The 16,098-nt window shown below is 41.1% G+C and overlaps 1 protein-coding gene across 1 annotated transcript in view; it reads right to left on the reverse strand.

The window, feature by feature from the left end:
• Nucleotides 1-13,288, reverse strand: part of LOC106582410 (activin receptor type-2A) — a 59,094-nt gene extending 45,806 nt beyond the window's left edge. The window contains exon 1 of the mRNA XM_082967214.1: nucleotides 12,098-13,288. Coding sequence (XP_082823340.1) covers nucleotides 12,098-12,152 — 55 coding nt within the window. The 5' untranslated portion in view covers nucleotides 12,153-13,288. The remainder of the gene's footprint in view (nucleotides 1-12,097) is intronic.
• Nucleotides 13,289-16,098: the final 2,810 nt, after the last annotated feature.

A 16,098-nucleotide genomic window follows, 5' to 3' on the forward strand; every position in this document is an offset into this window, starting at 1 on the left:
TTAACACAGACTACCTCTTGCTAGTCGGTATCCCCTTATCACGAAATTCTTCGGTATGTTGTGGTGGACCTGTCATTACAATTTCTTCATGGGAACCTGGTACAGTTACTATCCATTGGAGTACTGTGATTGGTTGCCCAACATTATGGGGCCCTACAGTAGGCATATTCTTTAGATGTGGTGGTGGCACAGACACAACCAAAATGGAGTAAGAACCCCAGCTCATCAAGCCTGTCTGTAGCAGACTCCTCTGATTATCTTGTCTAGTCCAGCGCGGGCCGGGACAGCCCGGATTTAGCGGAAGGGGAGAAGGGGGAGAGGGGGTGTTTTGAAAAGATGCCAAATGGGGAGAAAAGACACTTTCTTTTGTGCTCCATCTCCACAGGGTGTAACTGGCATGGATGCGAAACAAGTGCAGTTATAAATTTAGCTCGTACTTAAGAGTTTCGCACATGCAAACTCAGCAAAAAAAGAAACGTTCTCTCACTGTCAACTGCGTTTCTTTTCGCAAACTTAACATGTGTAAATATTTGTATGAACATAACAAGATTCAACAACTGAGACATAAACTGAACAAGTTCCACAGACATGTGACTAACAGAAATAGAATAATGTGTCCCTGAACAAAGGGTGGGGATCAAAATCAAAAGTAACAGTCAGTATCTGGTGTGGCCACCAGCTGCATTAAGTACTGCAGTGCATCTCCTCCTCATGGACTGCACCAGATTTGCCAGTTCTTACTGTGAGATGTTACCCCACTCTTCCACCAAGGCACCTGCAAGTTCCTGGACATTTCTAGGGGGAATGGACCTAGCCCTCACCCGCCGATCCAACAGGTTCCAGACGTGCTCAATGGGATTGAGATCCGGGCTCTTCGCTGGCCATGGCAGAACACTGGCATTCCTGTCTTGAAGGAAATCACGAACAGAACGAGCAGTATGGCTGGTGGCATTGTCATGCTGGAGGGTCACCCCTGGTGAGACAAAACCGCGACTCGCCAATGAAGAGCACTTCATGCCAGTCCTGTCTGGTCCTGCGACGGTGCGTTTATGCCCATAGGCGACGTTGTTGCGAGTGATGTCTGGTGAAGACCTGCCTTACAACAGGCCTACAAGCCCTCAGTCCAGCCTCTCTCAGACAGTCTGAGCACTGATGGAGGGTTTGTGCGTTCCTGGTGTAACTCGGGCAGTTGTTGTTGCCATTCTGTACCTGTCCCGCAGGTGTGATGTTCGGATGTACCGATCCTGTGCAGGTGTTGTAACACGTGGTCTGCCACTGCGAGGACAATCAGCTGTCCGTCCTCTCTCCAAGAAGCGCTGTCTTAGGCGTCTCACAGTACAGACATTGCAATTTATTGCCCTGGCCACATCTGCAGTCCTCATGCCTCCTTGCAGCATGCCTAAGGCACATTCACGCAAATGAGCAGGGACCTAGGGCATCTTTATTTTGGTGTTTTCAGAGTCAGTAGAAAGGCCTCTTTAGTGTCCTAAGTTGTCATAACCGTGACCTTAATTGCCTACCGTCTGGAAGCTGTTAGTGTCTTAACGACCGTTCCACAGGTGCATGTTCATTAATTGTTTATGGTTCACTGAACAAGCATGGGGAACAGTGTTTAAACCCTTTACAATGAAGATCTGTGAAGTTATTTGGATTTTTACAAATTATCTTTGAAAGACAGGGTCCTGAAAAAGGGATGTTTCTTTTTTTGCTGAGTTTATATAAGTTCAACCAACTATTGATATCAAATTGATAAACACAGCATCTAATGGATTACACTTTCATGGCTTTGATCACTTCAACAAACTATAAAATTAGACCCAGGCTATGTGACACTACGGGCGTTAGAGTACTAACAGTTCCAAACAAGTAGGCTCCATGGAAGTCTGTCGTAGTTGTGCATTCATTCCTCATCCAAGCTAAGTTTCAGTTAATATCATGGCATTTGTATGCAAAGCGCTCTGCTCATTTCTGAGAATTTAGATCTACTTGTTACTCCTGGTAACAAACGAGGGGCCAAATAGCTTTGTTCAAAGTAAACTAACAAAACAGGACTGTTTTCAGCTGAAAATGTGATTGTTTCCCCCTGATCTCTGTCAGAGCACATAATGTCTCACTTCTTCCAGTTGGAGTGATAAGCAGACAGGGCCTGAGACCCAAGAGCCTGCTTGGAGCTGGACGGACATTCCAGCCAGGATTAAGGGATCTGACTTCATCACTGTGTTTAGCTGTTTTACAGTACGAATGAATGGGCCTGCAGTCTGCAGTCTTTGTGTCTGACGAACAGCATTAGGACAACACAGGCGTTAGAATGTGCCATTTGTTTTCTGAGAGGGGGACCTTTTCCGTCTATTCAATTTCTAAGAAGTCAAGACAATTTTTACAAAAATATAAAAAAGCTTTGCTGAACAAACAATTGAAATGTCCATAGGGTACATAGAGTTAAGTGCCCTACTTTTAAGTCCCATCAAACTTCCTCTTGTGAATTGAGCCTGGAACTTCCAGCCCATAGAGCACTTCCACATAGAACCCTTCCCTGTGCATCTCCAATGGTTGTGTCACATTTAGTCCCAGTGTGTTATGGGGACTGCAGGTTGAGTCTGATGAGTGTTTAAAATGCCATGCTTTTTTAGGACAAATTCTCTATTCTAAACTACAGATGAGAACAGAATGTTCTCACTCTGACCTGAAGAACAACAGAATGTTCTCACTCTGACCTGAAGAACAACAGAATGTTCTCACTCTGACCTGAAGAACAACAGAATGTTCTCACTCTGACCTGAAGAACAACAGAATGTTCTCACTCTGACCTGAAGACCAACAGAATGTTCTCACTCTGACCTGAAGACCAACAGAATGTTCTCACTCTGACCTGAAGAACAACAGAATGTTCTCACTCTGACCTGAAGAACAACAGAATGTTCTCACTCTGACCTGAAGAACAACAGAATGTTCTCACTCTGACCTGAAGAACAACAGAATGTTCTCACTCTGACCTGAAGAACAACAGAATGTTCTCACTCTGACCTGAAGAACAACAGAATGTTCTCACTCAGACCTGAAGACCAACAGAATGTTCTCACTCTGACCTGAAGACCAACAGAATGTTCTCACTCTGACCTGAAGAACAACAGAATGTTCTCACTCTGACCTGAAGAACAACAGAATGTTCTCACTCTGACCTGAAGAACAACAGAATGTTCTCACTCTGACCTGAAGAACAACAGAATGTTCTCACTCTGACCTGAAGAACAACAGAATGTTCTCACTCTGACCTGAAGAACAACAGAATGTTCTCACTCTAATCTGAAGAACAACAGAATGTTCTCACTCTGACCTGAAGACCAACAGAATGTTCTCACTCTGACCTGAAGACCAACAGAATGTTCTCACTCTGACCTGAAGAACAACAGAATGTTCTCACTCTGACCTGAAGAACAACAGAATGTTCTCACTCTAATCTGAAGAACAACAGAATGTTCTCACTCTGACCTGAAGAACAACAGGAGCATACTTGAGGAAACAAGGCATTGTATTTCATTTCCAAGGCATTGTATTTGATTTGCCCTTTATAGTGAAGAATCTGGACTTCTCAGCTACAACTGATGAATGTAAATAATTCATACAATCATGGTGCTATGGCATACACCATCTTGGTTACTGTAATCCACCTCAGTGAGCACAGCAAGAGGGAAAAAAAGTATCATAATCCAATTTGAGGTCAAAGTATTTATCAGGTTATGGAACCTGCCTGAAAAGAAAGGTAAATAAACCAGTTGCAGAGGTCATCCTTGCACCTTTTTCATTTGTGAAATTTGCCATTGAGCACTGGCCCACAGAGCGCACTCCAAGAGTTCTGATAATGATCTGAGGAAACAACAAACAAGCCGTCCTGTACCGCTGTCTGCTATTTGCTATGGCAACTCCGTAGCGTGCTACGAGTGGGATGGGGGTTCGTTCGGGTTGACTGGGAGGCCAGGTCTTTTGTCGTTCAAGCATTCTTTTTGTAGATCACAAGCTGATATGTATGTGCAGATTTAGAGTTTTAAAACTTTTTTTTTTAAAGGAGAGAGCAAACAACCCCAGGTGTGCCTGTGGGTGGGTGCCCACCAAGTGCGAGGGCGCCCCGCGCTGCCTCGGACGAAAATTTTAAACGTGTATTTTTCCATATATTGACACATCCTATGTGTTTTAATCAAATCAACTATATTCACTGAGCTTATTAATGCTTTAAGCACACACTTTGATTAAATAATTAAGACACACAATTGACTAGAGGGAGTCCGACCAGCAATTGATTTGTTTGTGCCGGGCCAAGACTTGCTTCGCTGTGTAAAAAAAATATATATATTTTTATTTTATTTAAAAAGACAGTGAATGTGACTAGAACCCGTTCTCTCTCTCCTTCCTACTGCAGCGACTACCACAAATCATCAACGTGTATTATCGCGCTCTCCGTGTTGCTGAAGCTACAACATAATTACAGCCATTTCTGACTGAAAAGTTCCCTCATTTGTTTAGGAAAAACATTCCCTATTCCCTCAACTCTTGCTCTCTTTACGTGACATGTTTGCATTGCATAGACCAAAGACCTACTCGCATGGGACTAGTATTACTAGAGAACGTTGGTTATGTAATTATTACTCCAGAATGTCTGTTATTCCAGAGGACGATTCGGATGGGATTAGTTTTTTTCCAAACTGCCCCATGTAAATCTTTATTTTTTTTCCCAAAATAAATGGACAGTTATGACTGAAGCCTGGAGGTTTTTATTCTAGGTGTGAAGATACAGTATTTCAACACGTCCAGGTGATGTGGCCACAATGATAACTCCAGCTTGGTTCCCAAGTTTCTAAACCATACCAAACCATATTTCCTATAGTGTCAGTATAATATTCGAATTGAGGAAGTGTGATCATAATCATTAGGATATTATAGCCATCCACAGTACATCCTAAATGCCCCCCAGCCTATCAGATGTGAGCTAAACAGTGCAATTGCACTTGAGATGCATTTTAAGGCTACGGATGAGAAAGTTAACTTATCATTTCCAAACGTTTAGGTCAGTTGTATGCTGCAACAGCAAGGGTTGCATTAAATAGGCTCAATATTTTTTTACTTATGCATTTGGCAATATTCAATTCATAAACACAAAACATATAAACAAAATGATTCACTGTTAATGTAGATATATGAATGGCTAACATGTAACCTATATTTTATGTAACTAGGCAAGTCAGTTAAGAACAAATTCTTATTTACAATGACGGCCTACCCCGGCCGACGCTGGGCCAATTGTGCGCCGCCCTAGGGGACTCCCAATCACGGCCGGATGTGATATAGCCTGTATATAGCTTATGCGCAGCACTTAGTTCAATTTATCAAATCAGTTATAGTTTTCTTGCGCAAACCGCCAGCAACACCTTTCAAACTCAGACATTTCTATCAAAACACAGGGATGTCGATTCGCACGGGACTAGTATTATCAGACCTTGGAGTTTGCCCCCCAAAAAACGGTGGGTTATTCTGGCTGGAATTGTTACTCTCCTGCCATGTAAAAATTACTGACACGGCAGACTCGGACAGGACTAAAATGAAAGATTTGGTGTTTTGCGCTTGTGCACATAATTTCATTACCCGACCTCCCCCAGTAAATCTAATCCCATCCGAATAGGGCACAATAAGGCCTGACCTATAGCATATCATAATCACATCCATGAATTGGTTGTAACAAACTCTGAATATCGTAACACGTGACACCAAAATGGAAGCAGAGGACTTGACAAACTGGAAACAAGGGAATATTTACTGGTTGCTCTGGAGGTAAAGGGAAAGCCAGATGTGTGGAATAAATGTGACTAGTTGTGGAACATACTGGATATCAAGAAAAAGAAGGTAAGGAGCAAGCGCTGCGTGCATATTATGTGTTCCAAACAGGTGTTGTATAGATTACATCATCATTTTTATGACTGTTTGGAACAATGTAAAAAACGATAAATAAAGTATAAGCGCACCAGAGACTCTGTTGTAACGTTTTTTTTGTTTGTTAAGCCTTTATTACAGCAAAGACTAAAAACAGTCACATTCATTCATGAATGCAATTTACGACATGGAACGGTTTATTTTTTGTTTAAGCTAATCATTCAAGGCTCGCTTTATTTTATTCTAAAACTAAAATGCTTGATTGCATTTCAAATCATGAATGACTCGTATGCTGTGTGATGACATGAACGAATTAATGATTGATACAGTAGCCTATAGAAGTATTGAAATATAGGCCTAACTAAGTTATCGTATTAAGACTAAACAGGATGTGCTCTCAGGCCTACAGCTCAATGGTAGTTATACAAGGCTGCTATACCAAGCCTACTAATGATAGTAGGCTTATTATTATAATAATATCAAGATCAAGAAAAAGGAGCATTATTATTATTATAAATATTACTTTTCCGACAATTTGGAACCGTGTTAACACTAAATAAATTATAAATAATACCAGAGGTTATTTGAATGAAAAAAGTGTAAAGCCTTACGTTTATTACAGCAAACTGAAAGATTTAAAAACAAACAAATTTGTGAAATTGTTTACTTGACATGTCGTTGCGTGAGGCTTGGTGCTAACAGAATCAGTAGGCTATTAAACAAACACTCAAACAGACAGCAGAATCTGTCTTATTTCTGTAGATATATTGATTTATAAAGTCAGAAACATTTTAACAGTTAGGCTATTGATTGTAGACTAAATTAAGTTTTACTCCTCACTTTTCTTAGACAATAAGGCAAGGGCTGTTTTCCTGTCTCTGCTGCTGCCTCCGCCACATTGTTCAACACCCAAATGCTGGTTACCTTTGCTATTATGCACATAGCAACATGGTCTAGGACAAGGCACCACTTCAACATGATATTATTTTTGTTGCTACTGCTTGACTAAAGATATCTTGGTCGACCAAAAGCCTATCGACAAAGCAATCGTCCAGTCGACTAAATGGGGTCAGCCCTAATACAGAGGCAGAGAAACTTCCATCAGAGAGCCATTAATGAATCATGTTGAGGCAGGTCACACATAAATTATATTTGGCTAGCAACCATATGGGGGTGGAAGGATCTTTCAGTACTTAGGGTGAGGTACCGCACAGTCCACTGAGTTACACCTGACAGTAAAGGGTAGAAAGATGTGGGAAACAACCTAATATCACCCTATGGGGAGACGGACAAAGACCGTATGGAGCAAGTTCTTTGACCATCTTCTGTGGCCCAGTTAGTAGAGCATGGTGCTTGCAACGCCAGGGTTGTGGTTCGATTCCCACAGGGGACCAGTTTTTAAAAAGTATGAAAATTAATGCACTCACTACAATAAATCATTCTGGATAAGAGCATCTGCTAAATGACTAAAATGTCAATCTTAGAACACAGTTTCTACTGTAGTTTAGGCTATGTACCTTATTTTTAACATAGCTAGGCCTTGTCTTTTACTGTACCTTGTTATCCCAATTTCTACTGTAGCTAGTCTCTCTACTCAGTAATTGTAGCTCGATTCTGCTGCAGCTCATTTCTACTCTAGCTTGTTTCTGTCCGGTGGCCTTTGATCATTTGCTTGAAGGCAACAATAAATGGAATGTGGTGTTGCTTCAGTCCCTTTCTCAGGATGCAAAGTTAGGGGATCTTAATGAGGGGCGTTGTTGCCTAATGTGACCAGAGAACATTCTAATGGTTCTCTTGAGGGCCCCCTCTTGTAAAAGCCGCAAAGGGTAATGCAATAATTGTAGTAGAAGACAGGAACTGCTTAAAATTCAAGAGGGCAGGATTTTGGGGGTTTTGTTGTGCGATACAGAAGAACATTTACATGTGAAGCAGAGCCTATGAGCGAAATTGGCCTTTTGTGCATAGAAATGTGCATAGATAAACCAGCTGGTCCCAGCACTTCAGAGTATAACAACCAGTTACATTTCTATGCCTGTTGCTTGGTTGTTGGCGGATTAGTGCAAGGAGCTTGGTTGGGTAATCCTACAATGTGTTGAAAACATACGTATACATCAGGAAAACAACAGCAAGATATCCATAACAAAACATAGACAACCTCCCAAATACCAATTGTGTTTTTGCCAAAGACTAACAAGAACCAATTTGTTGTACCACTGAGAGATAAAAACCTACCTTAAAAACAACACACCATAACCATGTACATATCACTCTAATCCCCTATAATTGATGGGTTCAACAAATGCATTAGGGCTCTCCATCCAATCAGGCATCAGTATGGATTCTGTGTGATTGTACAAAAGGGGGATCTTTTTTTTTAAGGTTAAGTGTGTATTATCCTCCACCACATCCAAAAAATGAATAATTTTGTGACAGAAGTGGTGTCGCTCTCTAATGGTCTCCTGCTGAGCTGTCTGGATGAGCATTAATATGCTGGGGATGATGAGCAGTGAGCACTGCTGGGCTGCATACCAAATGACACACTATTCCCTATATAGTACACTACTTTTGACCAGGACCCATAAGGCTCTGGTCAAATGTAGTGCACCACAAAGGAAATAGGGTCCGATTTGGGACATAACCTGTATCCCCATCCAGATCCAGCTGTGTGTGACTGGGCCCTGGGACCATTGGCCTGAGTCTGACAAGCCTAGGGCCAAAGCAGGTAGACTAATGACCATAGACATGGCCCTTCTGGCAATCCTTTGAACACATAGCCTAGCCATTCTATTCCATGATATATATGTATGTACTGTATGTATGCATGTACACTACCGGTCAAAAATTTTAAAACACCTACTTATTCAAGGGTTTTTCTTTATTTTTACTATTTTCTACATTGTAGAATAATAGTGAAGACATCAAAACCATGAAATAACACATATGGAATCATGTAGTAACCCCCAAAAAAGTGTTCAACAAATCAAAATATATTTTATATTTGAGATTCTTCAAAGAGCCACCATTTGCCTTTATGACAGCTTTGCACACTCTTGGCATTCCTTTAACCAGCTTCACCTGGAATGCTTTTCCAACAGTCTTGAAGGAGTTCCCACATATTCTGAGCACTTGTTGGCTGCTTTTCCACTCTGCAGTCTGACTCATCCCAAACCATCTCAATTTGGTTGAACTCAGGGGAATGTGGAGGCCAGGTCATCTGATGCAGCACTCCATTACTCTCATTCTTGGTCAAATAGCCCTTACACAGCCTGGAGGTGTGTTGGGTCATTGTCCTGTTGAAAAACAAATGATAGTGGCACTAAGCCCAAACCAGATGGGATGGCGTATCTCTGTAGAATGCTGTGGTAGCCATGCTGGTTAAGTGTGCCTTGAATTCTAAATATATCACAGATAGTGTCACCAGCAAAGCACCCCCACTCCATCACGCCTCCTTCTCCATGCTTTATGGTGGGAACCACACATGCGGAGATCATCCATTCACCCACACCGCGTCTCTCAGACACAGCAGTTGGAACAAAAAAAACTCCAATTTGGACTCCAGACCAAAGGACAAATTTCCACCGGTGTAATGTCCATTGCTCGTGTTAACTTTTAAGAAGGAACACCTGTTAATTGAAATGCATTCCAGGTGACTATCTCATGGAGCTGGTTGAGAGAATGCCAAGAGCGTGCAGAGCTGTCATCAAGGCAAAGGGTGGCTACTTTGAAGAATCTCAACTATAAAATATATTTTGATTTGTTTTACACTTTTTTGCTTACTACATGATTCCATTCGTGTTATTTCATAGTTTTGATGTCTTCACTATTATTCTACAGTGTAGAAAATAGTAAAAATAAAGAAAAACCCTTGAATGAGTAGGTGCTCTAAAACCTTTGACCAGTAGTGTGAGAGTGAGAGAGAGGAGAAAGAGACAGGAGAAAGAGTAGAGAGAGAGAAAGCATGTGTGTACTCCCTCACTACATTTTAACAAAGATAACCCAAAAAATAAATGCAGGACTTAAATCTGGCAAACTGTCGTAAGATATAATCCTTCTTTTCCTTTCCCTCAAATGAAATGTAGAACCAGATTCACAAGATCAAGGGGAAGAGTAATTAACCTTGCTCCTAGGCATCCAACCAGCTCTAGTCCCCACAGAATTCAACCTCTGCAGAGAGCGGGCCTTCCTATCGACAGGCCACCCACATTCCAACCCGCTTTGATTATACTTTAGGCCAGGGCTGTGTTCAGTAGGACACAGCATTGTGGAGTGTTCAGATAGGAACAGGCTTATATTATGTGGAACAGAACAGATGTCAGCTGCTCTATTGGTGATATTTCTATCTACAAGGTGGTGAACGTTACGGCCCAGGCAGTCGAGTAATGGAACCTGCCACTTCCTCAAAATAACATCAACATACTGTAGCTCGGTCACGACGGTGTGCAACATACAGCTCAAGTAGCATTGAGGTGAGGTGTGTAACTGACAATCACCCTCTATTGAGGTCAAAGTTCTGCTTGGTGGAAATCCCATTCGTTAAAGTGAGCAGATTGCTTTAGTTCAATCTCCTTATGTGGCTTGGCTAGGCCCAGTTTAGTCAACCTGGCATCAGAGCCATACGAAACACATTGTACGTATTTCTGAGAACCTCCAAGACATATGACATGTACTAATGGTCTAGTTACTTTAGACAAACAAAAGTAGGGAGGTTGGTTCACCTAAACTGCTACATAACTTATCCTAACCTTTTTCATTAGTTCTCCTAATCACCAACGTAAATTCTCCCCATAATTCTTGTTTAGATGCAACAATCTACCTTTTCTGAGAGAAAGACGTATAATCATTTACATCATCCAACTCGTATGCCATTGTATGACCGGGTAAGACGTACGATACTATACATCCTCTAATTCGTATGATATTGTACAACTACTATTCCATTCATAATGTAAACTAATGTACACAATAAATGTACATTAACAGATTTAACAGATTTACGTACCAAATCCTACGAATTGCACTGAGACCTGACTGACCTCTGCCTGGTGAAAAGTAAATGGAGCTTTGACTCAGGAGATGACTTCGAGTCTTTGCCCCCCACCTCCCCCCTGCTCTGTGCAAATGGAATTTCTTGGAGTGTAGAGTGATAAGCACAGATGGAAGACTGTTTCTCAGGGCAGGCGCCAGCAGCACGTGCCTGGTTTCAAACAAAACCGCCACACACACTGAATCCTTGAGTCCCAACAAGCGATCTTTTAAACAGGAGATCAACTTGCTTTTTGTCCACTAACTGCTTTGGGATGTACCAACAAGAAACAAGTATTCGTGTTGATGTTTCATTTAAAGAAAACTAAGTGAATACTACTGTACAACAGACCATTACATAGGCCTAGGCATAATAATATGCAAATAACATGCAGTACAGTAGCTATACCTGAATGTATCAGAATGCACATATCTACATAAGAAAATATCTAGGCAGTACAACTGGGATTTCAGAGCCCAGATCACAATCACACCATAAAATAAGAATTTGTCCTTAACTGACTTGCCTAGTTAAATAAAAGTTAAAACAAAATAAAACAAAATAAAACAAATCTAGACTGAAATAACAACCACAACAGGGTCAACTATAGCCTCATCAGATATTCCATTTTTACATCACATAAATAGTCATAATGTAGTGGAGAGGATTCTCGATTGAATCATCTTCCTGCATAAAATATATAGCCGTCTTGACATTGCATGAAAAGCACACAACATATGCATAATTATAGGCCGACAGCTAGCTGTTCTCAATCAGATGCACACGTTGCCTCCTCTCTCCACATGAGGCCTACTCTACTCCTGTGTTGACTCTTCGCTTTCATCTCGCTATAGTGGCTAGACCGATGGCTATTGCTGTATTGGACTGGACAGACGATGACCACCAACATGATCTAATGTACAGTCAACTCTATTCAAAAAGCTGTTTAGTTTCAAGATGCTGTACATCCAATCGCGTTCCCGCGTCATATGACCCGCGGCAGCGAGCGCACATAACAGGGACAGTAGGATAGGCTATAACATTATCATAGGCCTACACTGTGATATGGATGTGTGTGAAATATTCTGACTATTGCATGCATGAACATGTGATCGCTGGTCGATATTTGAAGACTGCTTCCTATCGAATACCCACCTGAAGAACATGAGATCAAAAAGACGCCGAATGCCAGTTTCGTTGCTGGTCCCATTTTCGGTCAAATGTCAAATCCTTTATTTCCAGTAAATCCTGGTGCCACGAATCCTATGGGATTAGCGTCCAAAGTATCAGAGTACCTTTTTATAGCAAATGCATCAGGTGACTGACTGATTGAAAGAGCTGCAATGCCTGTAACATACAGCATACAAATTTCCACTTCAGAATCCTTAGTGTTTATTGTATTCTTCTGGCATGGGACATCGTTTGAAACACATGTAAAACAAAAATATATAACTATAAAGAAACTAAACTACTGCAAAAAAACAACAAAAAACGACGAATAGCTTGTTTGACTACTGGTTAATGTACTTGCTGCATGGTGTATCCATTCTGCACACAATAATGCAACATTGTCGCATTTTAGAAACAATGTCTAGCGCTAGACTATGTCCCAGCAAAAATAATCACAAACTCTTACTTTGTTGCAATTTTTCCGACTATCTAGCGATAATCTTTCATCTAGACAGCTATATTGCATCACCGTTAACATAAACCGGATTTGCATAGGTTTAAGATTGCCAACTGGTTACCTCACTAATTAAATCACAAATTCAATGAGTCGAGTTTGCGTAATTACATTTTACTGACCAAGTTTCACTCTTGCAAACATTACACCTTTCCAAAATCACGCGCGATCACATCCAAAGGAAAGTTGACGCCGGAGAAAACATTAACCAGCCATTCTACCGAAGGCTGTGTGTATTCCAAACGTTGTTTGTCCACAACATGCAAATAACGCAATATTGTCTCTAGCTGTCTTCAAAATCTGAATCTTGAATCACAGAAACTATATTTCGTATTTTAGATATGTCAATCGAGAAAGGATTGAAGTCGAGTTACACCGTTGAAGGCACATAGGAAACCCGTGAAGCTAGCCCGATACGTTAGCTACTGGCTGGCTTGGTCGGTATCGATTCAATCAATGTTCACTCGTGCGAACGGGAAGTGTGGCATACAAGAAAACAACGAATTAGAGAATTAAAATTAATCCTTTAGATGTAGTCTCTTTCGTCTAATATTGACGTTTTCCTTGAACGACTCGGTCATATAATTCTCATCACCTCTCCAAGTGCACAACTGTACTCAAGATGGCTGCTTGCACGGATTGTTTTTGATTTTTTTTTTTCATACTCATCTGTCACTACGCGGCTAAAGCTGTGACCGACATGAATAACGGCCAATAGAGAACGACAAATCCGCCAGAGCTTTACTGTTCCACCAATCCTGTGAGGCATTCTCTTGTCTTGTGCCCATGAATGAGAGGCAATAAACACGCCCAGGCGAGTGTACTGTGAGTAAAGGTATTGATGATGGGAGGGATGGCTGCAGATACGCTGATCAATAAAATTACTGGATTTTTTGTTGTTGTGAAAGGATAGGAACAGTAGTTTTGGTAATTGTTTCCTAGGAGACGCTAATTAGGGTCACATATGCAAAAACCTATAAAACCACGGACAACTCTAAACTGTCTAAGGCATCTTTGGGACGTCCCAACTCTGACGTCACGACATTGAAGTTGACATTAACACGGTGGTGGCTCGTTTTCCATCCAATTGGCGAGAGATTTTCATGCGAATATTCTAGAATCTGCATAAAGAAAATATATGTACATGTACATGGCATGTAGATTTAATAATAATTTAACTGGAGATAGAAAACATTCTGGTATTTTAGCCTATATTCATTAATATTGATCAACCAGTCTAATGAGCACATGGATGTATCAAGGGATTATGAAACCAATATACTGTATGAAACCTGTACTACTGAGGTGCTTTGGAATTCCCCGGATTAAAAATGTGGTTGTTTCAAATTCACATTTGAAGTGGAATTGAAACAAGTCCAACCTGACTGTCAACCTCTGGAAAGAAGATTTGTTTTTTCTAACTTTCTAGGTTATATTGAATTATGTAAAACAGGTCATTTAGATGCATTATGATGAAGTAAATTTGGATGTTAGTTAACAATTTGAGAAATAGAATATGCTGCACATTTGTGTAAACGTAATACTTTCCATGAGCTGCCTCTGGAATTAGGTAACCACACCTGACCTCATTTTTATTTGATCTTTATTTAACTAGGAAAGTCAGTTAAGAACAAATTCTTATTTACAATGACATCCTACCCAGACAAAACAGGGCCATTTGTGCACCACCCTATGGGACTCCCAATCACAGGCAGATGTGATACAGCCTGGATTTGAACCAGGGACTGTAGTGACGCCTCTAGCGCTGAGATGCAGTGCCTTAGACTGCTGCGCCACTTGGAAGCCCTATTTCTGTGAACATATAACCCAGGTCACTAAGTTGACCTAAAGAAAAGCGCTGGCGCTTATAACCTAAGCTTCAGTACGCATGTGGAAAATATCAAGGACATTAAGAGAGGATAGAAAGCCAGGATTTAGTCACATTTACTCACACCCAAGACCTGTCTCTCCAACCTACTTATGAGGCTATTACTCTAACTGCTAAATCACTTCAACACTCTCCTGAAATATGGGAAGTATTTGGTTGTGGGGTTCTATATATCACAGGAATACCAAGATGCCAGGCATTCTTCCCCTGGATGAGCTCATTAACTTTTAATCAGAGTTCTAAAAGTGCAAGAGATTATCCCAATGGATATCAAAGAGTTTGCGTGAGATGTCAGGCAGATGTCAGGAGACAGGCCATGCATCTGTTAGAGCGTGTCGTCCCTGTCAGGCTGCTAATGTCCTTGAGAGAGCGTACACGTGTCTTTCTTCCGTGAAGGTAATTACTGTACTATTTCCCAGGATTCAGTTCTGCCAAGTAGCCTAGGACCTATTGTACCCAGTACAAGGTTTAACTCACTCAAAATGACCACTGTGCTTTAACTATCTGGTCAATCTTATTTGAGTACTTAAAAGGCAACTCCCACATTTTAAATTACACTTTTGGGTTCATGTAAATTACAACTCTAACCAATGTAGTGCTAAACCACATACTTGCACAATGTAGGCATACTTCACCCTAGCTCTCGTGAATAGGTAATCACTTAAGCACTAGTAAACCATATTACACCCTGTCCTCTGAAATCACATTAATGTTGAGCCTTGGCACATGTTAAGGATAATAGCCCAGCTCCTTCACAGTAAGGCATATACAGTTGTCTTTTATCATCTTACTGTCAGTCCATATATACCAGTTTTTATCCTTGCACTATTTACAATGACTATTTAAATGATTGTTTGTGCACCATCCCTGCATGATTGAAACCTCCATTGCCCCAATAGGCATCATATTACCATTTCTATCTCTGTTTAACAGCTATATTTTAGACCTTTGCTAATGTAATGTTGTGCAGATATGAAACTGCATGTTAAATTGCACTGGCAAATGGCTGCCAGATGTATATGATCACTTATGACGTTGCTATGGTGAAATTAAGTTATCCATGCATACAGAACTTCGCGGGATGTTCATAGCAGAAACCCTCTTTTAATTTTGAATCATTGTCAGGGGACAAGCCATTGGAGGGAGGGAGCTGCAGTAGTCTCCCTCCAGCTACTTCACTTGCTATTTCATTAAAATTACAATAAAACCACAGCATATTTTGGATTATGACAGGTTATACAAGCATTATTGTGAGAAGGATTGTGCGCCATTCATTACAGTATCTGGCACTGGTTAATGTGGGTTGGCAATGCAATCTCCCTGTCACCATTGGAAATCAACACTAATTGAAGTTGAGAGGAGAGCTGAGGGGTTGGTGTGTGTGTGTGTGTGTGTGTGTGTGTGTGTGCACGTGCGCGCATGTGTGTGTGGCTGCTTGGTGACAGAGGGAGTAGAGGTGACGGCAGATTACCAGTGTGACCTGGGCAGCTATGACATTCCTCCCTGCTCCACTAATCTCATATCCTCCCTGACGTTACCTAGGCTGCAGTGTGTGAGTGTGTTCATGTTTTAATAGCCTACTTT

Source organism: Salmo salar, chromosome 21, assembly GCF_965601325.2.
Source record: "Salmo salar chromosome 21, fSalSal1, whole genome shotgun sequence".
Taxonomy (NCBI): domain Eukaryota; kingdom Metazoa; phylum Chordata; class Actinopteri; order Salmoniformes; family Salmonidae; genus Salmo; species Salmo salar.